Genomic DNA, 27,393 nt, shown 5'->3' with positions numbered 1-27,393 from the left:
AAACTTCGGTTTGGCTTTAGGGACCCTCTACTCACTACCACGTAAGTGTTATGTTGTTTGGAGCTGTAGAAGAGGTATAAAAATAGCGTTTAAAACACAATATAAATTGATGCCCCCATGGCTATGTTGTCAGTCCGAAATCTCCGTGCAAGCAACACTGTCAGGGTCGGATGACATTTTTTTGCATCTTTGCTATGGCTAAATTATGGGTAGATTGGGCAATACAGCTGGATGTTGTAAACGACCGAAATTGTCCTTTAACTTTCTCCCCCTCTTGAACAAACTGAATTGCCCCTCTCTTCACCTTAGACCCTCCTAAGTTTACCTGCCTTCGTTTATCTTCAATACCTGCAGCTAAGCTTCTTAATACTTGGTCATGTCGCCATGTATACCAGCCTTGTGACAGACTAACCTTACAACCTGACAAAATATGCCTTAGAGTTGCAGTACCTGAACATAACGAGCATAACGGGTCTCCATTTACCCAGAGTTTTAGGTTCTGGGGAGTTGGCAATACATCATATGTTGCCCCTATCAAAAATCTAATACTCCTTTCCTCCATACTCCACAGCTCTTTCCAACTAAGCTTTTTCTTCTCTACACCTTCCCAATTCAACCACCGTCCCTGCTTAGCCTGAGCCACTGCCTTTGCACCCCTTAACATTTCCTCCTGTCTACGAACCTGCTCAACAACTAGCTTTCTCTTCTCCCTGGGACCTGCTCTACTCCACACTGGTTTGCCTGGGCCAAGCCCCAAGCCTCCCCGGCCTATTTGAACAATACCCACAATCTCTGCATGTCTAAGAGTTGCTTCTGCCTCCTGAGCTGCCATTCTTGGTTTCCACTTCCTCCCCTTGGTTGGGTTTGGAACCACCTTACTAACTACCACATCTTTACTCCCAGCTAACAGGAAAAACATCGTGACATCAGTGCATGGACAGTGTATGTCTTCTCTACCCTCTCCCTAAAGAGTTGGAGCGTCTAAATTTTCACTAACAATCACCTTCACTTCAGCAGAGAGAAGCACAAGATATTTCTTCTGGGGTTGTGGTCTCTCCTTCTCTATTGATCCTCTATCTATCAACACCAAATAAATCTAGAAAGCTGCAAGAAGCTGTATGCGGGGCCGAGATGTGCGTACGTTGGGGCATGCGCTGGACGTCGTAGTCGCGCAGCTCTGCCCACACACACGATACCCTCTGCGTACGTACGAGCACATAATAACCCCAATGCGGAGGGGTTTTTGAAAATTTCTAGGGGGCGCCACTGAGCCATTTTGCTCCGCCCACACACGATACCCTTTACATATGTACGAGGTCGACAGGGTGGACGTGTGTGCCAAGTTTCATGACCTTGCAATGATGATAAGGCTTTCAAATCACCAACGCCATCACACGATTTTCACCGCCTGGCCACGCCCACACCGTTCAGAGTTTGGAAAGGTTTCTCCCCCCCCCCCCCCAATGTCTTAAGAGTAACCTGGTCAAGTTTGGAGCTGTTACCATTAAATCTGGAGGAGGAGTTCGATCAAATGCGAGGTGTGGAATTGGTCAAAAACTCACTTTCCATCCAAAATGGCCGCCTTCCTGTGGATGTGAAACCATGGCGGCATGAGACTTTTTTGTGCGTCTGAGGATGATGAATGAGTGTACCGAATTTTGTCGTCCCACGTGAAACTAACCCTTATGTGGGGACCATTTTTAAGCATCGTAGGGGGCGCTACAGAGTCAATGAGTGACTCCCAAAAATATAAAGTTTAGATTCTTTCATGTCGTCGACTGGCAGGTGGTGCTCGCAAAATTTCATGAGTTTTCGAGCACCTTTTGCAAAGAATAAGAAAGAAAAAAAATAAACCTTACAGAGACAATAGGGTCCTTGCAGTTTCACTGCTCGGTCCCTAATAACTGAATTAACTTTAGGCATAACATTATGTTAATAAGCAGATGGTGTAATCTGCTGAATTGAATATGGATGACAGAAAATCTGTCTTTAAACTATCATTGTAAGCATCTTTCTGTCAGTTTGCTTTAGTTTTCTAGTCTTAAATGGTAAATGGACTGTACTCATATGGCACTTTTCAAGCTTCACACGCCACATTCACCCATTCACTCAGCACGACTTAGTCCATGTAGGCCACACAGTGCTTTCTTCTGTGCATTCATACACATTCATGTCAATGGATGCATGGTAAGCACTTTTACCTTCCGATTGGTAAGCGACTGCGTGGGTCTTGTTATCATGCTGCACTCCTGATGTGGGTCGGAAGCTATGTGACACGCTCCACTACATTAGACAAACTGCTGTGTGCTGAGACAATTTTTCATTTAAAACATTGATAACTTGTGCTGTGATATGGCTGAGTGAGATCTCCATTGTTACAGTTATTTAAACCAGCCAACAAAAACAAGCTGTTAAACAGTACAGGCCCCAGATCAGAGGCAGTATTTGCTCCCCACCTCTGAGGTTCAAGGACTTACCTGGAGCAAGTGGAGTGTCACTGCATATTAACTCTAGATGTTTGTTTGCATCCTGATTCCTGTGCTGTGATTAGTGGATTTCACGTAAGCAGTGTTACCAAGAGTCACCAGCAGATTGCACTCTTTAACAGATTTCTCATCATCCTGCAGTATGACAGTAGAAATGTAATGCAACAGAAGAACGAAGCACTCCAGGAATTCAGTATGAAGCGTTCCTCTCTGCCCCACAGCTAATATTAATATTGCTGCTGCTGTTTTCTGCTCTCATTGTTTTTATTATTGTTCATGCACAGTTTCCTGTTAGCTTGTTGTCTCTGTAGGATGTTTTTCAGTCACTCCTCTTTGACATGATTGTGTTTAGTTGTTACTCTGAAGGGAAACCAGTTTCTTCTTCACTGACTTTTTACATGAACAAAGAAAATGTTTGAAGCTAAACTGACACACAGTACTGGATAGGGTCATAATGTAAGGTGGGTGACTGGGGTTTGAATCCTGACCCCCCGCATGAAAGGTACTACCTCCAGTAGGGGTCCTTAGGCAAGACCCCCTTACCGTCCTGCCGGCCTGGGATATGAGTGTAAGTCGCTTTGGATAAAAGCATCTGTCAAACACATAAACATGAGTAATCAGTTGTTCTGTTAGTGTATGTGCGCTTCGTGTTTGACTGACTTCATAACCATGTGCTTCATAACCCTAACCCATCTTAACCCTAACCTTAACCCTAACCCATCATAACCCTGACCCTAACCCATCTTAACCCTAACCTTAACCCTAACCCATCATAACCCTGACCCTAACCCATCTTAACCCTAACCCATCATAACCCTGACCCTAACCCATCTTAACCCTAACCTTAACCCTAACCCATCATAACCCTGACCCTAACCCATCTTAACCCTAACCTTAACCCTAACCCATCATAACCCTGACCCTAACCCATCTTAACCCTAACCTTAACCCTAACCCATCTTAACCCTAACCTTAACCCTAACCCATCTTAACCCTAACCTTAACCCTAACCCATCATAACCCTGACCCTAACCCTAACCCATCATAACCCTGACCCTAACCCATCCTAACCCTAACCCATCTTAACCCTAACCCATCATAACCCTAACCCATCTTAACCCTAACAAAGACAAGACAACCCCCCCCCCCTGAGAGGAATATATTTAAAATCAGTAACTCATACTCTTATTTACAAACTGATGCCCTACCCACGAGGGCAAAGCTGACTGTGTCTCTACTGAGTTCTACTTTTGTTTACTGTCGTCATCAGGGGCAGGAGCAGGCCGAAGACCACTATGTTCGCTATGTGAGACACTTGATCCCCCTTCTCCTGTCCCAGCCTGATAAACACGCGCACACATGGAGCTGAAGGGGGCGGAGCTCTACAGAGTCAACTATATAAGTTTGGAGGATCTGAGGACGGAGGTTTGACTGAGAGACGTGATTCTGCTGAACCAGAACCAGGACCAGAACATTCTGCCGCAGAGAAAGTTCGGCTGTCTCAGAAACACGCGCCTCTCCTCGGGTGTCCTCAGGTGTCCTCAGGTGTCTTCAGGTGTGAGCAGCCATGCCGTGGCAGCTGTCCTCCCAGCTGGACTGCGCGTCTCTGTCCCCGTCCCAGCGGCAGTGTGAGCGGACAGCCTTCTCCTTCTACTGCGCGGTCCGGGAGCAGCTGCCGGTCTGGCTGCTGGAGGACACGCGCACCATGGAAGTCTTCTGCTGGGATGATGGACGCCCCAGAGCCTTCCTGCCATCTGAAGCCTTGCTGTATGCGCTCGTGCACGACCACCAGGACTATGCACGCTACCTGCTCAACAGGTATTCAGTGAACGCGCTCAGAGCGTCCCGCTGCAGCTTCTGCTGCTGCCGCGGTAGCGGCGCGCCGCACCTGAACGTGGCAGTTCGCTACAACCGCGTGGCGATCCTCGGCATGATGGTGGACGCTCTGAAGGACAGCGGCGAGCAGTGCGAGCGGCAGCAGTACCTGGACGGCAGCGGCGGCTGCGCGCACGTTGCAGACGCAGGAAAGACGGCGGTGCAGCTGGCGGTGGAGCTGTCGCATCCCAACTGTCTGCTGCTGCTCCTGGTTCAGGGCGCGCGCCCCGATGGGCTCGACGTCGCGCTGCAAAGACTCATCTCCTGTGAGCCGTCAGAGCGGCCGCAGGCGCAGCGCTGCCTGGACTTCCTGCTGCTCTTCTTGTCCAACCCGCCGCGGCCGCGCTGCCTGCAGGACGAGCCGCAGCGCTGGCAAAGCCTGCTGGGAAAGCAGGTGTTCAGCTGGCTGTGTGGTCTGTCGCCCCCCCCCCTGCTGCTGCAGGCGCTCCGCTGTTTGGCCCAGTCTGGGTCGGACCCGATCAGCTCGCTGCCAGACTTCCTGCAGCCGCACATCTGTCAGTGACATTACCCGTTACCATGGAAACAACTGATGGATTGTGCAGTTTGAGGACGATGTAAATAAAATGTAAATAGACTTTTCAGCAAACATTAAAGCAGCCAGACAGTAGGACCAGGAGGATCCAGAAGGAGCAGAAGCTGGAGATCCAGGTTCGCATCAAAGCTCCAACCGGAGGAAACTTTTCGGTTTTATTGTTTAACTGAAGTTTGTTAAATTTTTCTGACCCAAGTGACAGAAAATAGACTCATTTTAAATCAGACTTCGAGCTTGGATCCTGTGGCAGTATTTATCTGTTGGCCTCAGCAGAACACAGAAGTGTTCTTCAGAGTAGAGCTCATACTCACAGCTGATGCTGATGAGCCTGCAGATGCATTGTTTTTATTGTATCATCAAGTGTCTCATTGTCCTGATGTCTGACAGAAACAGAAGTTCTGACTGTAATAATAAATTTTTTTAAAGGAGAAATCTAGTATTTCTGATATCTATCTGATGGTCTGTGATTTGGGTTCCATGTTCAACACACGTCTGTCTATGCAGGACGCCGAAGCCTTAAGTTTTTAGACTCTTAAATTAACAATCTCAGCACCTTGAATTACACTGAAGCCCTTTCACCAGAAACATGCCCAGGATTACACCATCTGTCGTTAACAATATCTGCAATCCTCCACCTCCGCCGTTACTGCTCTGTCTGCAGTCTCTGTCCTGTCCGCAGTCTCTGTCCGGTCTGCAGTCTCTGTCCTGTACGCAGTCTCTGTCCGGTCTGCAGTCTCTGTCCGGTCTGCAGTCTCTGTCCTGTCCGCAGTCTGTCCTGTACGCAGTCTCTGTCCGCAAGTCCACGTTCCAATACTAAAAGTATTGTTCATAAGTCCCATTCAAAGCCTTTCCCGCCCCCTCAGCAAACCTCCAGAAATCCAGCCAATCAGAGGACACTTGAGCCTGATCTTCTCCCTTGTTCTGAACTTATTACAAACTATTTGGAGTTGTGACACATGCAAAGCTAATCTAGAGGTACCAAAGATCAAGAACTAAATTACTGGAATTAATCATGTCCGCTTTCAGTGTCTAAATGTCTTTATTCATTCAATAAGTGAGTTTACAGTTAACCAGCTGATCAAACATCCAGCTGATCAAACATCCAGCTGATCAAACATCCAGCTGACACCTTGATGGGGAAACACTGCTGAGGACAAATAAGATGAGCTGTTTAAAGGGCCTCTCTGTGTTCTCGGTTTGATCTTAGTCCTTCAGATATAAACCCCACCCCAGATCCAGATTCCACCACAGGGCCTCCGGGATCATCAGAGTCCTGCTTGAGATTTCTTCATCAAACAAAGATTTTCTGCATTAGTTCCATTGGGTGGAGCTCTTCCACTTTTTGCTTTAACATGTTCTGGCATCTTATTGGATCCTGTTCAGTCCTGACCCAGAAGATGAAAACAGAACAGATCAGGAGTTTTCTTCAGTGTGTTTAATTAAACTCAGGGAAGAGGAAACAATGATTTCATTTCAACAAGATAAAATGTCCCTTTGAAATACCACTTTAGCATAAAGCTAACATATTAAATGAAACTAAAATGACTCAGTGAAGGAAATGAGCTGATGCAGCAACCTGAAGCAGTCAGGTTGAGCTGAACTGTTAATATTAGCTCCATCAAATGTCTGGTTAAGGTCCTCATATGGAACTGAAGTGCCAAGCCCCTCAGGATGCTTCATAATAAAAGCTTTTATTATGAAGCCCCTCGGGATGCTTCACAATAAAAGCTTTTACATATGAACTGAACTCTCTGAGGTCACATCCAATGCAACATAGACTCATCACCAACAATCATATTGTTTTCCTATTATGATTGATAAACATGAGAGTAAAATCAATGATTTCCAATAAGAGTTTTGATGCAAAATTATTTCTATTTTATCTTCAATTATTATTCAAATTCAATTAAAAAACAAAGGGGAACTCAAAGTGAAAGCCAACATAGAGAAACCAGAACAAGGTAGAGAGAAATGTGTCTGCAGTGCACGGCGGGACATGCACCAACATGCAAGCTTCAACAGCCACAGTTTGAACTGGACTGAATGGTTTCCTCCGGACGGGACCAAAGAAGGAAGGAAGTAAGTGCACTGGAACGAAGATGGGGTCTTTAAAATCTAAAGCTGATGTAAAGCCAGCTTGAAGCAGTTTGAACTGGGCAGGAATAAATTTTACAACCAATAAGAAACCAGTGAGAGACGGAGTGAAACCATCTGTTCCCTCCCACCTTAAAGTGCTTCCTGTTAATACAAAAATAAGATAAAGTTCCCTTCATTTCCCAGCTGTCACCACGGCTCCATGTATGGTGGCTGTCACAGGAAGTGATGTCATCTGCTTGTTCAGTGTTGGTCCAGCTGTGACATCACTGCCAAATTCCTGTCTGCTCCAGAGTTTATCACCTGGAAGTTTAGTCACAGTGACATCACTGTGGCATCACAGGGTCACTCCAGATGAATCCAGATGGCTGACCAACACCAAACAGAGACGATACGGGTCAGATCAGCTCCCACTCCTCATCGATGTCATCCCCCCCGCCAGCAGGGCTGGAGGAGCGCCGTCTGCTCGGGGTCTGGGAGAGGAGCTTCGTCAGCCGACGGGACAGCCCACCCACAAGAGTCACCGCCCACAGTTCATCTTCTGGAGTCACTGCACAGAGAGACAGAGACATCTGAGACAGCTGCACAGAGAGACAGCTGCACAGAGAGACAGATGCACAGAGAGACATCTGCACAGAGAGACAGCTGCACAGAGAGACAGATGCACAGAGAGACAGATGCACAGAGAGACATTTGCACAGAGAGACAGCTGCACAGAGAGACAGCTGCACAGAGAGACAGATGCACAGAGAGACAGATGCACAGAGAGACAGCTGCACAGAGAGACAGCTGCACAGAGAGACAGATGCACAGAGAGACATTTGCACAGAGAGACAGCTGCACAGAGAGACAGCTGCACAGAGAGACAGATGCACAGAGAGACAGCTGCACAGAGAGACATCTGCACAGAGAGACATCTGCACAGAGAGACAGCTGCACAGAGAGACAGCTGCACAGAGAGACAGATGCACAGAGAGACAGATGCACAGAGAGACAGATGCACAGAGAGACAGATGCACAGAGAGACATTTGCACAGAGAGACATCTGCACAGAGAGACAGATGCACAGAGAGACAGCTGCACAGAGAGACAGCTGCACAGAGAGACAGATGCACAGAGAGACAGATGCACAGAGAGACAGATGCACAGAGAGACATCTGCACAGAGAGACAGATGCACAGAGAGACAGCTGCACAGAGAGACAGCTGCACAGAGAGACAGCTGCACAGAGAGACAGCTGCACAGAGAGACAGATGCACAGAGAGACAGATGCACAGAGAGACAGATGCACAGAGAGACATTTGCACAGAGAGACATCTGCACAGAGAGACATCTGCACAGAGAGACAGCTGCACAGAGAGACAGATGCACAGAGAGACAGATGCACAGAAAGACATCTGCACAGAGAGACAGCTGCACAGAGAGACAGCTGCACAGAAAGACAGCTGCACAGAGAGACAGATGCACAGAGAGACAGATGCAGAGAGAGACAGCTGCACAGAGAGACAGATGCACAGAGAGACAGATGCACAGAGAGACATCTGCACAGAGAGACAGATGCACAGAGACATCTGCACAGAGAGACAGATGCACAGAGAGACATCTGCACAGAGACAGATGCACAGAGAGACAGCTGCACAGAGAGACAGATGCACAGAGAGACATCTGCACAGAGAGACAGCTGCACAGAGAGACAGCTGCACAGAGAGACAGATGCACAGAGACAGATGCACAGAGAGACAGCTGCACAGAGAGACAGATGCAGAGAGAGACAGATGCACAGAGAGACAGATGCACAGAGAGACATCTGCACAGAGAGACAGCTGCACAGAGACAGCTGCACAGAGAGACAGCTGCACAGAAAGACAGCTGCACAGAGAGACAGATGCACAGAGAGACAGATGCACAGAGAGACAGATGCACAGAGAGACAGATGCACAGAGAGACAGCTGCACAGAGAGACAGATGCACAGAGAGACAGATGCACAGAGAGACATCTGCACAGAGAGACAGATGCACAGAGAGACAGAGACATCTGAGACAGATGCACAGAGAGACAGAGACATCTGAGACAGATGCACAGAGAGACAGAGACATCTGAGACAGATGCACAGAGAGACAGCTGCACAGAGAGACAGCTGCACAGAGAGACATTTGCACAGAGAGACATCTGCACAGAGAGACATCTGCACAGAGAGACAGCTGCACAGAGAGACAGCTGCACAGAGAGACAGCTGCACAGAGAGACAGCTGCACAGAAAGACAGCTGCACAGAGAGACAGATGCACAGAGAGACAGATGCACAGAGAGACAGCTGCACAGAGAGACAGATGCACAGAGAGACAGATGCACAGAGAGACAGATGCACAGAGAGACATCTGCACAGAGAGACAGATGCACAGAGAGACATCTGCACAGAGAGACAGATGCACAGAGAGACATCTGCACAGAGAGACAGATGCACAGAGAGACATCTGCACAGAGAGACAGATGCACAGAGAGACAGCTGCACAGAGAGACAGCTGCACAGAAAGACAGCTGCACAGAGAGACAGATGCACAGAGAGACAGATGCACAGAGAGACAGCTGCACAGAGAGACAGCTGCACAGAAAGACAGCTGCACAGAGAGACAGATGCACAGAGAGACAGATGCACAGAGAGACAGATGCACAGAGAGACAGCTGCACAGAGAGACAGATGCACAGAGAGACATCTGCACAGAGAGACAGATGCACAGAGAGACATCTGCACAGAGAGACAGATGCACAGAGAGACAGAGACATCTGAGACAGATGCACAGAGAGACAGAGACATCTGAGACAGCTGCACAGAGAGACAGCTGCACAGAGAGACAGATGCACAGAGAGACATTTGCACAGAGAGACATCTGCACAGAGAGACAGCTGCACAGAGAGACAGCTGCACAGAGAGACAGATGCACAGAGAGACAGCTGCACAGAGAGACAGATGCACAGAGAGACAGCTGCACAGAGAGACAGATGCACAGAGAGACAGATGCACAGAGAGACATCTGCACAGAGAGACAGATGCACAGAGAGACATCTGCACAGAGAGACAGATGCACAGAGAGACAGATGCACAGAGAGACAGATGCACAGAGAGACAGATGCACAGAGAGACAGGTGTGGAACAGGTGTGGAACAGGTGTGGAACAGGTTTGGAACAGGTGTGGAACAGGTGTGGAACAGGTTTGGAACAGGTGTGGAACAGGTGTGGAACAGGTTTGGAACAGGTGTGGAACAGGTGTGGAACAGGTTTGGAACAGGTGTGGAACAGGTGTGGAACAGGTGTGGAACAGGTGTGGAACAGGTGTGGAACAGGTTTGGAACAGGTGTGGAACAGGTTTGGAACAGGTTTGGAACAGGTGTGGAACAGGTGTGGAACAGGTGTGGAACAGGTGTGGTGTGGAACAGGTTTGGAACAGGTGTGGAACAGGTGTGGAACAGGTGTGGAACAGGTTTGGAACAGGTTTGGAACAGGTGTGGAACAGGTTTGGAACAGGTTTGGAACAGGTGTGGAACAGGTGTGGAACAGGTGTGGAACAGGTGTGGAACAGGTTTGGAACAGGTTTGGAACAGGTGTGGAACAGGTGTGGAACAGGTGTGGAACAGGTTTGGAACAGGTTTGGAACAGGTGTGGAACAGGTGTGGAACAGGTGTGGAACAGGTTTGGAACAGGTGTGGAACAGCCTCCCTGCTGGCCTGCACTCTAACTGCCCTCGGCTATGAGCCAGGTGTTTCAGCCCCTGTAGGGTGCACAGCAAACTCCTTTTTGTTGCTCAAACAACAGCCCAGCAGAAATGTTCTTTTCACTGTGAGGATGCTTTCAGGTGGCCAGCAGACAGCAGTGTTAGTGAGGGTCAGCTGTTCAGAAGCATCGTAGTGTGCACGTCGCTGTCAGTGTGTGTGTCCATCATCCAGGATAAACTAGTAGGAAACCAGTTCCAGTTCAGTCTCACCTTACAGGATGAATATGAACTGGTTTCATTAGTGTGAAGCTGTTCTCACCAGTAAACCAGTTCCAGTTCAGTCTCACCAGTAAACCAGTTCCAGTCCAGTCTCACCAGTTCCAGTTCCAGTTCAGTCTCACCAGTAAACCAGTTCCAGTCCAGTCTCACCAGTTCCAGTTCCAGTTCAGTCTCACCAGTAAACCAGTTCCAGTCCAGTCTCACCAGTAAACCAGTTCCAGTCCAGTCTCACCAGTAAACCAGTTCCAGTCCAGTCTCACCATACAGGATGAACATGAACCGGTTTCATTAGTGTGAAGCTGTTCTCACCAGTAAACCAGTTTGCGTTTCCTGGGATCTTCTTCCAGTAATCTCCAGCTGGGTTTTTGTCAGAGATGCCGTAGCGTCGAGCCAAATCTCCGTTTACACAGCGAACCCACACAGTCCGAGAGCTGAGGACCAGCTGACTGACTGCCAGCCCTGCACACACACACACACACACACACACAGGTTACACACTCCTGAGAGCTTAGGACACAGCGGATCCCTGATGTCCCCCCGGCAGCGAGTACCTGGTATCAGTTCCCAGCCGGTCCCAACAGGCATCTCGTCACTGAGTCCCGTCCTGACAAAGACACTTCCTCTGTTGTCCAAAGCCCAGAGAAGACGATCGTTTGGACTCGTTTGAACACTGACCAGCTGCACTCCTATTGGCTGCAGACATATGACATCACAGTTAGCTGGACAAGTGGCACATGTTTCTGATGCAGATGCAGACGGCTGTGTTACCTGCACAGGAGGCTCTAAGTGGATCCAGGCTGGCAGCATCATGCTGGGGTTAAGAGGTTGAGTTCCCACCCTGAAATAAATGACTCCTCGACTGTCCACCGCCCAGACGTTCTCACTCCCACAGCTGACACTGACCAGACGAACACTTCCTGCAACACAGGAGCATGTCAAACCTTAGACAGCCCCAGGGACCACTGTCACTTGTTTCCTCCAGGATGGACGATTTTAACTCCAAGATGCTCTGAAAAGCCTCCAGCTGATCCATAATGCTGCAGCCAAACGGTTCAGGAGCTACAAGAACTAAATCCTGGCTCCTAACCCAAAAGCTCTTAAAGGAAGGTTAAACTGGGTTCTGAACTTAGAACTGTAGAATCTGAGCAGAGCTGCTTTATTGGTGAAGACTTCTCATTCCAGAACGTCTTCACACATTTGGGTTTTCCACACCTGCAGAAGCTAAACATGTGTCTGAATGATGGTGGCCATATGTTTGGGATCACATTGGAAAATTCTTGTTGGCCGCCTCAGACTGGGACTACCTTCTCTTGAAGCATCTCTAACCTCCTTACAGCGCCACTGAGCTCTGGACCAACACACCAGCTGGGACTCAGCTTGTACCGTGGCCAAAGTCTGGAGCAAGAACCAGAACCCCTCACTGGCCCAGATGAGCTCATTGATCTGTGAGTCTGTGTAAACGACTGGAAGAGCTGTATGAGAAACCTACTTCTGTGTAGATAAAGATAACGGGCACAGTTAAACGCTGAAGCATTACTCCCCCCTGATGATTCTGGTCCACCTGAGGAAGATTCAGACGGCAGCATGGATGGAGCTTCTCCACCCAGCTGCCTCCTCAGTGGACAGTGTGTTTGTCCTGTGAGTGGAGGTCTGTCCACAGAGACCACAGCTCTGTCTCTTTCAGGTGTCAGCTGGGGGCCACGCAGTGCACCTGTTCTTTGGAACCTTGTTTATGAAAAGGACACCTGTCACTCCTGCTGCTCTGAGACTGAACGTCTGTGTGACCAAACAAACACTGACTGAATAATAAGGTGTTGAAAGTTTAGATTCATTTTGACACACAGCAGACTCTTTTTCTGTGTGTGTGTGTGTGTGTGTGTGTGTGTGTGTGTGTGTGTGTGTGTGTGAGTGTGTGTGTGTGTGTGAGAGAGAGAGTGTGTGTGTGTGTCTGTGTCCTGACAGAGTAAGTGAGAACAAGTCATGTGCTCTCTGATAGTGAGAAGGGCAGATGAACTAAAAACAGATCTAACCTACCAGTCAGGTTACAGTATGGCACACACCCCCCCACAGCAGACACTGAATTACATAACCTGAGAGTGTCGGTGTGACGGAGGGAAACAGCTGACACTGTGTACATGTCTGGATCATAGTTTGGTCAGGACATTCCTGCTCTGTAAGGACAGCTGTTTGTTTGGCTGCTTTTTAAGCTCCACGGGGACACAGGCCCTTAGTTCTAAAACAGGATGGAAGACCCTCATAGAGTTTATGTGGCCACTAAAGCTGTAGATGGAAAGTGATAAAAAATAAATAAAAATCCTCCTCTGTGCATGTTGGAGTTCAGTCTCCTCAGAAATAACACTCCTGTATCAGCCTTTTATTCTACCCTCCCCACACCAGCATTTAACCAGCTCCGGTCAACATGAAGCCCCTCAACGATGCTGACACAGAGTCACCAACCCGTTGATGGGGGGCTCCTGACGAGGAATTATGACAAAAACTGCAATTAAGAAAGTGAAAATGAACGGATGTGAATAACAGTATACCTGCACTATTCCTACACTGCCCCCCGTCACATCTGACAGAGCCTGACTCGTGGTTTCCTTCTATGTAGCTGCACTGTTAGCTGCATTTTAGCTGCAGTGTTAGCTGCACTGTTAGCTGCACTGTTTGCTGCACTGTTTGCTGCACTGTTAGCTGCAGTGTTACCTTCACTGTTTGCTGCACTGTTACCTGCACTGTTTGCTGCACTGTTACCTGCAGTGTTAACTGCACTGTTTGCTGCAGTGTTAGCTGCACTGTTAGCTGCAGTGTTACCTGCACTGTTTGCTGCACTGTTAGCTGCAATGTTAGCTGCAGTGTTTGCTGCACTGCTAGCTGCACTGTTTGCTGCACTGTTAGCTGCAGTGTTTGCTGCACTGTTAGCTGCACTGTTAGCTGCAGTGTTAGCTGCACTTTTAGCTGCAGTGTTTGCTGCAGTGTTTGCAGCATTGTTTGCTACAGTGTTAGCTGCAGGGTTAGCTGCAGTGTTACCTGCACTGTTAGCTGCAGTGTTAGCTGCAGTGTTAGCTGCCCTGTTAGCTGCAGTGTTAGCTGCACTTTTAGCTGCACTGTTTGCTGCAGTGTTAGCTGCAGTGTTACCTGCACTGCTTGCTGCAGTGTTAGCTGCAGTGTTACCTGCACTGTTAGCTGCACTTTTAGCTGCACTGTTTGCTGCAGTGTTAGCTGCAGTGTTACCTGCACTGCTTGCTGCACTGTTAGCTGCAGTGTTACCTGCACTGTTAGCTGCACTGTTAGCTGCAGTGTTAGCTGCCCTGTTAGCTGCCCTGTTAACTGCAGTGTTAGCTGCACTGTTATATCCTCATCTGGAAGTTGCTTTGGATAAAAGCATCTGCTAAATGCAGAAACAGAAACATAATGTTCCACAGTCAAAGACCACACATAAAAAACATTAAAGAACCAGCTGAGTATGGTTTACACACTGCACTTTTACTCTGAGCATACCGAGCTGACTGAGGTCCAGGGAGGTCCAGTGCAGACCAGTGGGACAAGATGGAGAAAGTGTTCGAATGCTGACTCGGCCGTGACTGTCCAAACCCCACAAAGCATCACGGCAGGCGGACAAATGGGTCAACTCCACCTGAACCCGTAGGCAGAACAAATGATCATCACACTGACTGGAAACCAGTAGAATTAAGATATTTCACACATCAACACCATGGAATGTTTGGGAGAACGTATGGAAGGCAGGGTGTGATGAAAAAAGTGTAGCATACAGGACAAGTGTGAGAGTGTGAAAACAGAAGGTGCTTTTACCTCCGGGGGCAGAAGGACAGAGGAGGGGCGGAGCTCTCCGTCCTGATCCCAGACACAGAACAGATCCTTCCTGCTCTGAGCCAACCACAGAAAGGTGCCTGAGACACACACACACACACGCACACACACACACAGCTGAGGTTCACTGCAGGCAGGTGCACAGGTCAGGGTGGGAGCTGTCTGTGTGTGTGTGTGTGTGTGTGTGTGTTACCTTCTCTATGAGGCACAGATGAGGAAGTGATGAAGGTCCACCTGGTGGCTGAGACCGTTCCTCTGGGGACAACGTTCTGCCAGAAGGTTCCTGCAGGAACCAAACGCACACGCCCGCTGAGAACCAAAACCAATTAAAGCTACAGAAATATGGAATGTTGTTTCATCCTAATGAATAAAAAAAACCATCAGAAATAAATGAATATGCCCATGAAATAAATAGTAAATGAACTTTATTTATATAATGCTTGTGTAGTCTAGGTGGTCCAGGCAAGCTGGGGATCAAACTACCGACCTCTGATTGGAGGACGTCAAAGTAAATAAAATAAAGTTTTTAGTGGACAGTGATTTTTCTAACTTTCCAACATTTATTTACCCTCGTGTGAACATGAGTTGTGTACAGATTTATTTCACTTTAACCCTGATATTTGTTCCTTAAAACATTTCAGACCTATAAAGACTGTTGCCCTTTCTCTGTAGTGCCCATCCAAAGCCCACCCGACAGTGTGTGATCTCCCACCATGAGAGCAGCTGAGCAGAGTGCTGTGTTGGACCCTGTGCATTCAGACGCAGGGTCCTGAATCACAGATCCAGATTATGTGTGATTCAAGTGAAATAAATGTAGCATTAAAAAAAAAAGTCTCCTGAAATGAATAAATTAAGTACTATGTTGTTGTTCATGAAAACCTTAAACCTTGGCTTTATTTTTCTTTTCATTTCATGGGTATATTCATTTATTAGGTATTTATTTACTTCTTTCATTTGGCCTGAAATGGCCTTTCATGCAAAGTGTGGCGCGGCTCTACTGACCCACGAGGCTGCCGCGGGCCAGGTGCAGCTGGTTCCGTCCCGATGCCACCCAGACCCCGCTGGCGTTAGCGCTGACCAGGCTCGGCTGGCACTGAGAATACTGCGACAGGAAGGCAACCACCCGCTCCACAGGGGCCCTGGTTACCGTGGCAACGCTCTGTGTGGCCTGTAACAGTGTCTGGAAAAGACTGCCCTGATCGAAGACCACGTAGTCCGAAATGCTGATCTGATGGGGAGACAGGAGCAGCTGAGATATGAACCCAGAACCCCTTTCTGTTCAACACTGCACCCAGTTCCATCTGAAGCTCGAAACCAAGTCTGTAAGCCACACAGCCCTTTGGACAAGAGGAATTCAGCCCAAATATCTCCATCAAACACAGGTGTGCTGACTGTAAGCACACACCTGTCGTTACACATCTTTTTTTAACAATCAGACAGTCAGCGTACCTGCCACCAGTGGTCGTCCTCGCCCTGTGGTTTAGAAGAACAGATGCCAGTTCGAAACCAGAGGCTGCCGCTGGTGTCGAGTGCCCAGGCTGTCCCTCCATCTCCCAGAGCAACGCATATCAGCTCCAGACCCTGAGCCTCACTGCAACAGAACCACACACCATGATGAACTCTTTTAGGCACACTTGTGTGTCTTTTAAGGCACACTTTGTCACCATAGTGAACAGACTTTTCCTCCCCTTCTGCTGAGTAGTGCTGCATTTGATATATTTAGGCAGTTTGAACTTGATCATGTAATTATCTATCACTTTGTAATTATCATCAGGATCAACATGAACAAAAAATCTAACCCTTAAAAAGCCCTTGAAACATGTGGGCCCACCATATGGTCTCCAAATAACCCGTAAGGATTTTGAAAAACCAGTTAAGACTTTACAGACTTCAGCAGAGAAAAAAGACACTGAATTTAGCAGTGTTACAGGAGCAGTGTTACAGGAGCAGTGTTAGAGGTCGTTCACATTGCAATTAAATGCGACCTGTATGTGGCCTGCTGTGTGAACGGCTTACCGCCCCATACTATCCCGCATGAGCAGAAGAGCGTACGATGACGTCATACGTCATGAGCGTGCCCAGTGTTTGCGGAAGTAAACATGGATGGTAAGAGTAGGAATGCATATTGAGAATGAGGAGTCACGTGAGCCGGTAGGCCATGTTGGCAGGAGACGCTATTGGTTGCCAGGGGCAACGCCATCAGAACTTAACGGAGGCGCGCCAATATATTCCAGATATCTTTAAATTTCCTGTATTTATCATTTCGGCAGGACAGAGACGAATACAATAAAAAAAGAAAGAAAGCAAAGCAATGCAGAAAGATAAGGCAAAGTAAAAGGGACCTTACAGGGACAAGCTTATTACAAGCACAAAGCAGCGGTATTTGGAGTAGCTCTCGAGCATCCAAAATATTGATCCTTACGAGCTCCCTGCAGGAGAATGGCACAGAGACCTGGACCAGTTACCTCCGTGCACATATATGGACATAGTAAATTATCTTGTTTTTGGTGTAAGTTACTACACTATGCAGGAGTTTAAAAGTCACAAATCTTTAGAATCTTACGAGACTTTCTGCTGTGGCTGCGTGCAGGACTTGGCCATCTACAAGCGATTTTAAAGTTGTTGTCCAGCCGGAGCCAGCACATTAATCACGGCATAATTTTAAAGAGGATATTACAAAGAAAAAGAGCTAGGCTTTTGGCCCTGGCCTTTTGTGGGGCAGTGGCATCGTCTATCTAAAGACACGTTTGGGTGCGTCGTCGTAGCCAGGAGTGGTGGGACTGTGATGTGAGCGGCTTTTCAGACGCGTAGGTCGGATAAATGCGCCCTGGCCGTTCAGACTGCAGTCGCATGGCAAAAGATCAGATACGTATCGGAATGAGGACCACATGTCCAAGTGGCCTGGATCGGATTTGAAAAAATCCGATCTGTGCTGTTCAGACTGTCATGAAAAGATCAGATACAGGTCGCATAGGGCCAAAAAAAATCGGATTTGGGTCACTTCAGTGTGCTGTCTGAACGTAGCCTTAGTCCTACAGGAGCAGTGTTAGTCCTACAGGAGCGGTGTTACAGGAAGCAGTGTTAGTCCTACAGGAGCAGTGTTACAGGGAGCGGTGTTAGTCCTACAGGAGCAGTGTTACAGGGAGCGGTGTTAGTCCTACAGGAGCAGTGTTAGTCCTACAGGAGCAGTGTTACAGGGAGCAGTGTTAGTCCTACAGGAGCGGTGTTACAGGAAGCAGTGTTAGTCCTACAGGAGCAGTGTTACAGGGAGCGGTGTTAGTCCTACAGGAGCAGTGTTAGTCCTACAGGAGCGGTGTTACAGGGAGCAGTGTTAGTCCTACAGGAGCAGTGTTAGTCCTACAGGAGCAGTGTTAGTCCTACAGGAGCGGTGTTACAGGGAGCAGTGTTAGTCCTACAGGAGCAGTGTTAGTCCTACAGGAGCAGTGTTACAGGGAGCAGTGTTAGTCCTACAGGAGCGGTGTTACAGGGAGCAGTGTTAGTCCTACAGGAGCAGTGTTAGTCCTACAGGAGCAGTGTTACAGGGAGCAGTGTTAGTCCTACAGGAGCGGTGTTACAGGGAGCAGTGTTAGTCCTACAGGAGCGGTGTTAGTCCTACAGGAGCAGTGTTACAGGGAGCGGTGTTAGTCCTACAGGAGCAGTGTTACAGGAGCAGTGTTAGTCCTATAGGAGCGGTGTTACAGGGAGCAGTGTTAGTCCTACAGGAGCGGTGTTACAGGGAGCAGTGTTACAGGGAGCAGTGTTAGTCCTACAGGAGCAGTGTTACAGGGAGCAGTGTTAGTCCTACAGGAGCGGTGTTACAGGGAGCAGTGTTAGTCCTACAGGAGCGGTGTTAGTCCTACAGGAGCAGTGTTACAGGGAGCGGTGTTAGTCCTACAGGAGCAGTGTTACAGGAGCAGTGTTACAGGAGCAGTGTTAGTCCTACAGGAGCAGTGTTAGTCCTACAGGAGCAGTGTTACAGGAGCAGTGTTAGTCCTACAGGAGCAGTGTTAGTCCTACAGGAGCGGTGTTACAGGGAGCAGTGTTAGTCCTATAGGAGCAGTGTTAGTCCTACAGGAGCAGTGTTACAGGAGCAGTGTTAGTCCTACAGGAGCAGTGTTAGTCCTACAGGAGCGGTGTTACAGGGAGCAGTGTTAGTCCTATAGGAGCGGTGTTACAGGGAGCAGTGTTAGTCCTACAGGAGCGGTGTTACAGGGAGCAGTGTTACAGGGAGCAGTGTTAGTCCTACAGGAGCGGTGTTACAGGAGCAGTGTTAGTCCTACAGGAGCAGTGTTAGTCCTACAGGAGCAGTGTTAGTCCTACAGGAGCGGTGTTACAGGGAGCAGTGTTAGTCCTACAGGAGCAGTGTTAGTCCTATAGGAGCAGTGTTAGTCCTACAGGAGCGGTGTTACAGGGAGCAGTGTTAGTCCTACAGGAGCAGTGTTAGTCCTACAGGAGCGGTGTTACAGGGAGCAGTGTTAGTCCTACAGGAGCAGTGTTACAGGGAGCAGTGTTAGTCCTACAGGAGCAGTGTTACAGGGAGCAGTGTTAGTCCTACAGGAGCAGTGTTAGTCCTACAGGAGCGGTGTTACAGGGAGCAGTGTTAGTCCTACAGGAGCAGTGTTAGTCCTACAGGAGCAGTGTTAGTCCTACAGGAGCGGTGTTACAGGGAGCAGTGTTAGTCCTACAGGAGCGGTGTTACAGGGAGCAGTGTTAGTCCTACAGGAGCAGTGTTAGTCCTACAGGAGCGGTGTTACAGGGAGCAGTGTTAGTCCTACAGGAGCAGTGTTAGTCCTACAGGAGCAGTGTTAGTCCTACAGGAGCAGTGTTACAGGGAGCAGTGTTAGTCCTACAGGAGCGGTGTTACAGGGAGCAGTGTTAGTCCTACAGGAGCAGTGTTAGTCCTACAGGAGCAGTGTTACAGGGAGCAGTGTTAGTCCTACAGGAGCGGTGTTACAGGGAGCAGTGTTAGTCCTACAGGAGCGGTGTTAGTCCTACAGGAGCAGTGTTACAGGGAGCGGTGTTAGTCCTACAGGAGCAGTGTTACAGGAGCAGTGTTAGTCCTACAGGAGCAGTGTTACAGGAGCAGTGTTAGTCCTACAGGAGCAGTGTTAGTCCTACAGGAGCAGTGTTACAGGAGCAGTGTTAGTCCTACAGGAGCAGTGTTAGTCCTACAGGAGCGGTGTTACAGGGAGCAGTGTTAGTCCTATAGGAGCGGTGTTACAGGGAGCAGTGTTAGTCCTACAGGAGCGGTGTTACAGGGAGCAGTGTTACAGGGAGCAGTGTTAGTCCTACAGGAGCAGTGTTAGTCCTACAGGAGCGGTGTTACAGGGAGCAGTGTTAGTCCTACAGGAGCGGTGTTAGTCCTACAGGAGCAGTGTTACAGGGAGCGGTGTTAGTCCTACAGGAGCAGTGTTACAGGAGCAGTGTTAGTCCTACAGGAGCAGTGTTACAGGAGCAGTGTTAGTCCTACAGGAGCAGTGTTACAGGAGCAGTGTTAGTCCTACAGGAGCAGTGTTAGTCCTACAGGAGCGGTGTTACAGGGAGCAGTGTTAGTCCTATAGGAGCGGTGTTACAGGGAGCAGTGTTAGTCCTACAGGAGCGGTGTTACAGGGAGCAGTGTTACAGGGAGCAGTGTTAGTCCTACAGGAGCGGTGTTACAGGAGCAGTGTTAGTCCTACAGGAGCAGTGTTAGTCCTACAGGAGCGGTGTTACAGGGAGCAGTGTTAGTCCTACAGGAGCAGTGTTAGTCCTATAGGAGCGGTGTTACAGGGAGCAGTGTTAGTCCTACAGGAGCGGTGTTACAGGGAGCAGTGTTAGTCCTACAGGAGCAGTGTTAGTCCTACAGGAGCGGTGTTACAGGGAGCAGTGTTAGTCCTACAGGAGCAGTGTTACAGGGAGCAGTGTTAGTCCTACAGGAGCAGTGTTACAGGGAGCAGTGTTAGTCCTACAGGAGCGGTGTTACAGGGAGCAGTGTTAGTCCTACAGGAGCAGTGTTAGTCCTACAGGAGCGGTGTTACAGGGAGCAGTGTTAGTCCTACAGGAGCAGTGTTACAGGGAGCAGTGTTAGTCCTACAGGAGCGGTGTTACAGGGAGCAGTGTTAGTCCTACAGGAGCAGTGTTAGTCCTACAGGAGCGGTGTTACAGGGAGCAGTGTTAGTCCTACAGGAGCGGTGTTACAGGGAGCAGTGTTAGTCCTACAGGAGCAGTGTTAGTCCTACAGGAGCGGTGTTACAGGGAGCAGTGTTAGTCCTACAGGAGCGGTGTTACAGGGAGCAGTGTTAGTCCTACAGGAGCAGTGTTACAGGGAGCAGTGTTAGTCCTACAGGAGCAGTGTTACAGGGAGCAGTGTTAGTCCTACAGGAGCAGTGTTAGTCCTACAGGAGTGGTGTTACAGGGAGCAGTGTTAGTCCTACAGGAGCAGTGTTAGTCCTACAGGAGCGGTGTTACAGGGAGCAGTGTTAGTCCTACAGGAGCAGTGTTAGTCCTACAGGAGCGGTGTTACAGGGAGCAGTGTTAGTCGTGTTACAGGGAGCGGTGTTAGTCCTACAGGAGCAGTGTTAGTCCTACAGGAGCAGTGTTACAGGGAGCAGTGTTAGTCCTACAGGAGCAGTGTTACAGGGAGCAGTGTTAGTCCTACAGGAGCGGTGTTACAGGGAGCAGTGTTAGTCCTACAGGAGCAGTGTTAGTCCTACAGGAGCAGTTTTACAGGGAGCAGTGTTAGTCCTACAGGAGCAGTGTTACAGGGAGCAGTGTTAGTCCTACAGGAGCGGTGTTACAGGGAGCAGTGTTAGTCCTACAGGAGCAGTGTTAGTCCTACAGGAGCAGTTTTACAGGGAGCAGTGTTAGTCCTACAGGAGCAGTGTTACAGGGAGCAGTGTTAGTCCTACAGGAGCAGTGTTAGTCCTACAGGAGCGGTGTTACAGGGAGCAGTGTTAGTCCTACAGGAGCAGTGTTAGTCCTACAGGAGCAGTGTTAGTCCTACAGGAGCAGTGTTACACGTTTCCTGACAATCATCAGTTGACATTGAAAATATGTTTGCAAATCAACCTAAAAATTTTGTGGATTTAGATATTTGGGGAGGATTGTTCCTTTTGTGGATTGTCTTGTGCAGATTGGAACAATTTCTTTTAAAGATCAGCTGTGGTACCACCTGAGCCCAAATGTCACGACACAGCGTGATGCAAAGTACACTCAGCCTCCACTCAAGTACCACTTCTTTAGTTAAAAACTGTTTTGTAAAAGTAGAAATATTTGCGTGGATTTGTATGTGTAACAGAGTGGGAGGAGGTGGAATGTAGCTGGTGAAAGTAAAAGATTGTTAGAAATATTAGTTTTAAGTACCCAAAGATTCTATTTAAGTAGATTAAAAGTAAAGAAGTATTTGTAGTTCTTATTCATTCTGTAAGTTCTGACCTCAGAGTGAAGAAGACACACCGTCAAGCCACAAATTGTTACAAATATTTGTGTTTCTGATTTTACACAAATAAAAACATTTCTGCGGATTGTCTTTTAAGGTTAATAACTATTGAAGTCCAATGAAAACTTGTATACTCCCTGTGGTCATGAAGTCTGTCTCTCTCTCGCTCTGATGAGCCTTCCTGCAGATGTTTCCAGGTTTGTTCTCTGTCTGTTTTTAGTCTTTGCCCAGCTTCTCTCCTAAAACTAACTTTTCTGGTGGATTGGCAGAAGATAAATGAAAGATGAGTGGAGCAGTATCACATGTGTCCTGCAGCAGCAGTACCTGACGGTGTCGTACTTCCAGCCCTCTCCCTCGCTGCAGTAGCTGTTCAGTCCTTCTCTGTAGAACAGGGCCTTGTGTTCGCTCAGAGCCCAGACCACGCCTCCTCTCACACACACCTGGCTGAACACGCAGGGAGAGTCCACCTTCACGGAACGAGCACACGGACGCTCCACGCTCAGACCTGAAACACACACGGCTGTTACCATGGTAGCAGCGCACCATAGCGCCTCCCCCGCTCAGCCCAACTACCTTCTGTGGACCATTAGTTTCCACCTCTCTGTTTATGCTACATTTTCAGTTGAAGAAAAAAAACTGGAACAAGATTCTAAATTCTTACATAAAAAATACTGAAAATACAGAACCGTTCAAAAGTTTGGGGTCCCTTAGAAATGTCCTTATTTTTCAAAGAAAAGCACTGTTTTTTTCATTGAAGATACCATTAAATTAATCAGAAATACACTCTATACATTGTTAATGTGGTAAATGACTATTCTCGGTGGAAATGTTTGGTTTTTAATGAAATATCTACATAGGTGTTTAGAGGCCCATTTCCAGCAACTACCACTCCAGTCTTCTAATGGTACACTGTGTTTGCTCATCGCCTTAGAAGACTAATGGATGATTAGAAAACCCTTGAAAACTCTTGTGCAAATATGTTAGCACAGCTGAAAACTGTTTTGCTGCTGAGAGAAGCTATAAACTGGCCTTCCTCTGAGCTGGTTGAGTATCTGGAGCATCACATTTGTGAGTTCCATTATACTCTCAAAATGGCCAGAAAAAGAAAACGTTCATGTGAAACTCGCCAGTCTATTCTTGTTCTTAGAAATGAAGGCTATTCCATGCCAGAAATTGTGAAGAAACTGAAAATTTCCTACAACGGTGTGTACTACTCCCTTCAGAGAACAGCACAAACGGGCTCTAACCAGAGTAGAAAGAGAAGTGGGAGGCCCCGGTGCACAACTCAGCAAAAAGACAAGTACATTAGTGTCTCTACTTCGAGAAATAGACGCCTCACAGGTCCTCAGCTGGCAGCTTCTTTAAATGGTACCTGCAAAACACCAATGTCAAGGTCTTCAGTGAAGAGGCCACTCCGGATGCTGGCCTTCTGGGCAGTGGCAAAGAAAAAGCCATATCTGAGACTGGCCAATGAAAAGAAAAGAAAATATGGGCAAAAGAACACAGACAGAGGAAGATTGGAAAAAAGTGTTATGGACAGACCAATCAAAGTTTGAGGTGTTTGGAACACACAGAAGAACATTTGGGAGATGCAGAACAGCTGAAAAGATGCTGGAAGAGTGCCTGACGCCATCTGTCAAGCATGGTGGAGGTAATGTGATGGTCTCGGGCTGCTTTGGTGCTGCTAAAGTGGGAGATTTGTTCAAAATAAATGCCATGCCATACCCTGTGGACAGCGCATACTACTACTACTAATCCTCTTTGTCCCCGATGGGACATAAGGCTTCGACGATCTGCCTCCATCTGGACCTGTCTTGAGCAGCATGCTGTGCCTCGCCCCAGGTTAGATTCATCTCCTTTAGCTCAGCTGTCACCGTACGCCGCCAGGTGTTCTTGGGCCGGCCTTGCTTCCTCTTCCCAGGTGGAGTCCATCGTAGTGTGATCTTGGGGATGCGGTCTTGGTCCATCCTGAGAACATGCCCAAGCCATTGGAATCGGCGGCGTTTGATCTGTAGCACCACACTGTTGCACTTGATCTTCTTGTATAGATGTACATTGGATATTTTCTCAGGCCAGAAATGGACAGCGCATGATTGGAGACAATGTCCTCCTACAACAGGACAATGACCCAAAGTACACCTCCAAATGATGTAAGAACTATTTAGGGAAGAAGCAGGCAGCCGGTATGCTGTCTGTAATGGAGTGGCCGGCGCAGTCACCAGATCTCAACCCCGTTGAGCTGTTGTGGGAGCAGCTTGATCGTATGGTACACAAGAAGAGCCCATCCAGCCAATCCAAGGGGTTGGAGGTGCTTCAGGAAGCGTGGGGGGAACTTTCTACAGATTAGCTCAACAAATTAACAGCTGGAATGCCAAGGGTCTGCGATGCTGTAATTGCTGCAAATGGAGCATTCTGACAAAAGCAAAGTTTGAAGAACAAAATTAACATTTCAAATAAAAATCATTATTTCTAACCATGCCAATGTCTTGACTGTATTTTATATTCATTTTGCAACTCATTTGATAAATAAAAATGAGTTTTAATGGAAAATACAAAATTGTCTGGGTGAGCCCAAACTTTTGAACAGTAGTGTATGTTTCACATTTTACACTTGAATCATCATTAAAACCATGAAGGTGAGAAACAACTGAACCCTTTTAGGTGGGTTGTGTCAAATCCTTAAAGAATCAGAAGCTTTTTTCACACACTCAAGATTGGGAAGCTAATAAGAGTTAATTTTTTGCCATTTAAAAAACTCAGACCTCATACATTTTATGAGGGTTTGTGTGAGAACCCTGTCATGGTTTGAACACCCGGGGCCTCATGTACAAAGACTTGTGTGGATTTCCTACTGAAACATGGCGTACGCTCAAACCCAAATGCCCTCCAACGCACAGAAATATCCGGATGTATGAATCTGTGCGCATGCATCAATCCAAGCACATTTCCTTTGTACATCCCAATCAACGTGGAATTGAGCGCACATGTCGGAGCACCCGACTCCTCCCTGTCCACGCCCCTACTTAAATATGCAAATCATATTTAAATGAGCCCTGCACCTGCGATTCCCCTCTCTGTACGATCAGAAAATAAAGAAAAAAGAATGAATAAGAGGGAAAAAGAAGAACTTCACGGAAAGCGAGATGTCGGTGCTACTTTCTGATGTGGAGGCGCAAAAATGTGTTCTTTGGCATGCTGTCCTAAGCAGCGAATGCAAGAGGAGTGGGTGGGAGAGGCTGAGGCTGTCAATGCTGTGGGGTCTGAGAAGTGTCGCCAAAGCATCAGCAGCTGTAGAAAAGTGCGTACGCCAGCCCTGAAGTTGGCGTGAGGCACCGCACATTTCTACGGTCTTTTCGCTCTTGATACATCTGACTGTTGACGTGAAAAAAGTACGTACACCACTTTTTTGTGCGTCTGCACCCTTTGTACATGAGGCCCCAGGTCACTGCAGCATCACCCGTCTGTGTAGCAACATGGGCCGCAGTTGGATTGAAAACAGTGTGGGCTGCCACATGGACGGGCAACGTGGCCCTTGTGACCCCTTCCATCCTCTATACACAACCCGAATTAACACCAAACAATTCCCTTTAAACACAGCAGCAGGATGCCACCTGTTGGTCACACAAGGACATGACATCACATAAACAGGTCCAGCTCATATTGCATGGAAAACACAGCTCCCACGATCACCACAGGCTAACAGCCACACAGCTTCAGTTCAACACATCTCACATGATGGTTTACAATCAGAACTGCGTGTTAAGCATCTTCCATGTGAAGGTGACCGCCCCCTGAAACAGCACACATCTATATCTTTGTGTGAGGGCCGGGGGTCATTTGTATCCACAATAAGAGAAAGCATCCAGGAGGTTAGACTGAGACACAAAATAGTCCTGAAGCTGTGGATGACACCAGAACTGGATGTGTGCACAGTAAGAGGCTGTAGATGGCCATGATTTAACCAGCAACTCCTCAGCTGCTGAGGGAGACGCCTCGCTGGCAGAGGAGCTGAACCTCTGCTGAGCTCCACCACAGCCCCCGCCCCGCTGTGGACGGTCGGCTGTGGATGGGGGGGTTGTGGATGGGGGGGCTGTGGGCGGGCCACACACTTATTGTGGCGTACCCGAGGAAAGTTGCAGGACCCCACGGTGTAGCTGGACAGGTGCTGAAAGACTGTGAATCAAATGGGGACAATCTCCAAGCAGTCCTTGTCCCAGGCTACTGTCCCGGGCTGCTGTCCCGGGCTGCTGTCCCGGGCTACTGTCCCACCCTGCCTTAAGTCCTCTGCCATGCCTTTCCTGCCTTTGGGACTCGCTGGAGCCATTCAGTCCTTCCTTTTACTGGCCTCCATACACAAAAGGAAACACCTGACCAAGTCTTAGGGCAGAAGCAGGAGTTCTGCAAACCATGCTGTGTCTGTCCCTTTGCTGAGACATTTACAAAAGAAAAAGGAAGGAAGTTACCTGTTTGCAGATAGAGATCTCCATTGGTCCTGATGATCCAGGCGGAGTCATCACTCAGGGCGATGAAGCCCGTTTGCTCTACAGCTTTGTACCAGTGACGTTTTCCTTTCACCGAAACTTTAGCACAAGCAAACGCTGTCATGCTCTTCTGCTCCACCTTCCACAGCAGATTACCTGGTGAGAGGCATGCAGTCAGCATCCATCAATGCTACAGTCAGCATCCATCAATGGTACAGTCAGCATCATTGACAACTTCTGGCGCTGCACTGCGGCGACGAGTGCCCGTCAGTGCGTCTGAACCTCTGTTTGTTTGTTTTGTTAAAGTTTGTGTTTAAGTTTGTCTTTTGTTACACAAACCCCCATACACATTTTTGGACATTGTGGTCCTTGCTAAGACCAAAACAAACATCGAGCAAAATGCGTCTAAAGGTGATTCTGCTCATTATCTTGGGAATCTACCTGTTGCTGCCGGCGTCCATTCACTCATTGGACACTGGCTATACACCTGTTAAAACGGATGAGATTCTTCGCTACAGCCGAGACCAACTACTGCAATTGTGGGATTTGCAGACCAACAACTTTCCAGTCAACTTGCCTGATGAGTGTGCAAGGCGACCAAAAACATCGAGGAGGAAAAGAGGCCGACGCGGTGGAGTACGCTGCAGGGTACGCGCACGGGGGAGGA

General features: G+C 48.2%; 2 protein-coding genes across 4 annotated transcripts in view; one reads left to right on the top strand and one right to left on the bottom strand.

The window, feature by feature from the left end:
• The first annotated feature begins 3,902 nt into the window (after positions 1 to 3,902).
• On the top strand, positions 3,903 to 5,346 carry ankrd9 (ankyrin repeat domain 9). The gene has a single exon (XM_075448577.1). It carries the CDS (start codon positions 4,054 to 4,056, stop codon positions 4,882 to 4,884), a length of 831 nt encoding a protein of 276 aa, XP_075304692.1. The 5' UTR covers positions 3,903 to 4,053; the 3' UTR covers positions 4,885 to 5,346.
• A 588-nt stretch (positions 5,347 to 5,934) lies between these two features.
• The window catches only part of tecpr2 (tectonin beta-propeller repeat containing 2), a 48,217-nt gene continuing 26,758 nt past the window's right edge, over positions 5,935 to 27,393 (bottom strand). For all 3 annotated transcript variants that reach the window (XM_075448572.1, XM_075448571.1, XM_075448573.1), the window contains 11 exons: positions 26,709 to 26,882; positions 22,570 to 22,750; positions 16,278 to 16,419; positions 15,831 to 16,056; positions 15,022 to 15,111; positions 14,811 to 14,908; positions 14,499 to 14,634; positions 11,766 to 11,914; positions 11,549 to 11,690; positions 11,307 to 11,456; positions 5,935 to 7,558 (listed from right to left, as the gene is read on the bottom strand). In XM_075448572.1, the coding sequence (XP_075304687.1) occupies positions 7,407 to 7,558; positions 11,307 to 11,456; positions 11,549 to 11,690; positions 11,766 to 11,914; positions 14,499 to 14,634; positions 14,811 to 14,908; positions 15,022 to 15,111; positions 15,831 to 16,056; positions 16,278 to 16,419; positions 22,570 to 22,750; positions 26,709 to 26,882 (1,640 nt within the window). In that variant the 3' untranslated portion in view covers positions 5,935 to 7,406. The remainder of the gene's footprint in view (positions 7,559 to 11,306; positions 11,457 to 11,548; positions 11,691 to 11,765; positions 11,915 to 14,498; positions 14,635 to 14,810; positions 14,909 to 15,021; positions 15,112 to 15,830; positions 16,057 to 16,277; positions 16,420 to 22,569; positions 22,751 to 26,708; positions 26,883 to 27,393) is intronic.

Source organism: Odontesthes bonariensis, chromosome 17 (assembly GCF_027942865.1).
Source record: "Odontesthes bonariensis isolate fOdoBon6 chromosome 17, fOdoBon6.hap1, whole genome shotgun sequence".
Classification (NCBI taxonomy): Eukaryota; Metazoa; Chordata; class Actinopteri; order Atheriniformes; family Atherinopsidae; genus Odontesthes; species Odontesthes bonariensis.
Note: the sequence above shows the minus strand (reverse complement) of the source record. Positions and strands in the feature narration are given on the sequence as shown.

Bases quoted from the DNA above. Each gene is read 5' to 3' on its own strand.
- ankrd9 (XM_075448577.1), top strand. From the start codon at position 4,054: ATGCCGTGGCAGCTGTCCTCCCAGCTGGACTGCGCGTCTCTGTCCCCG.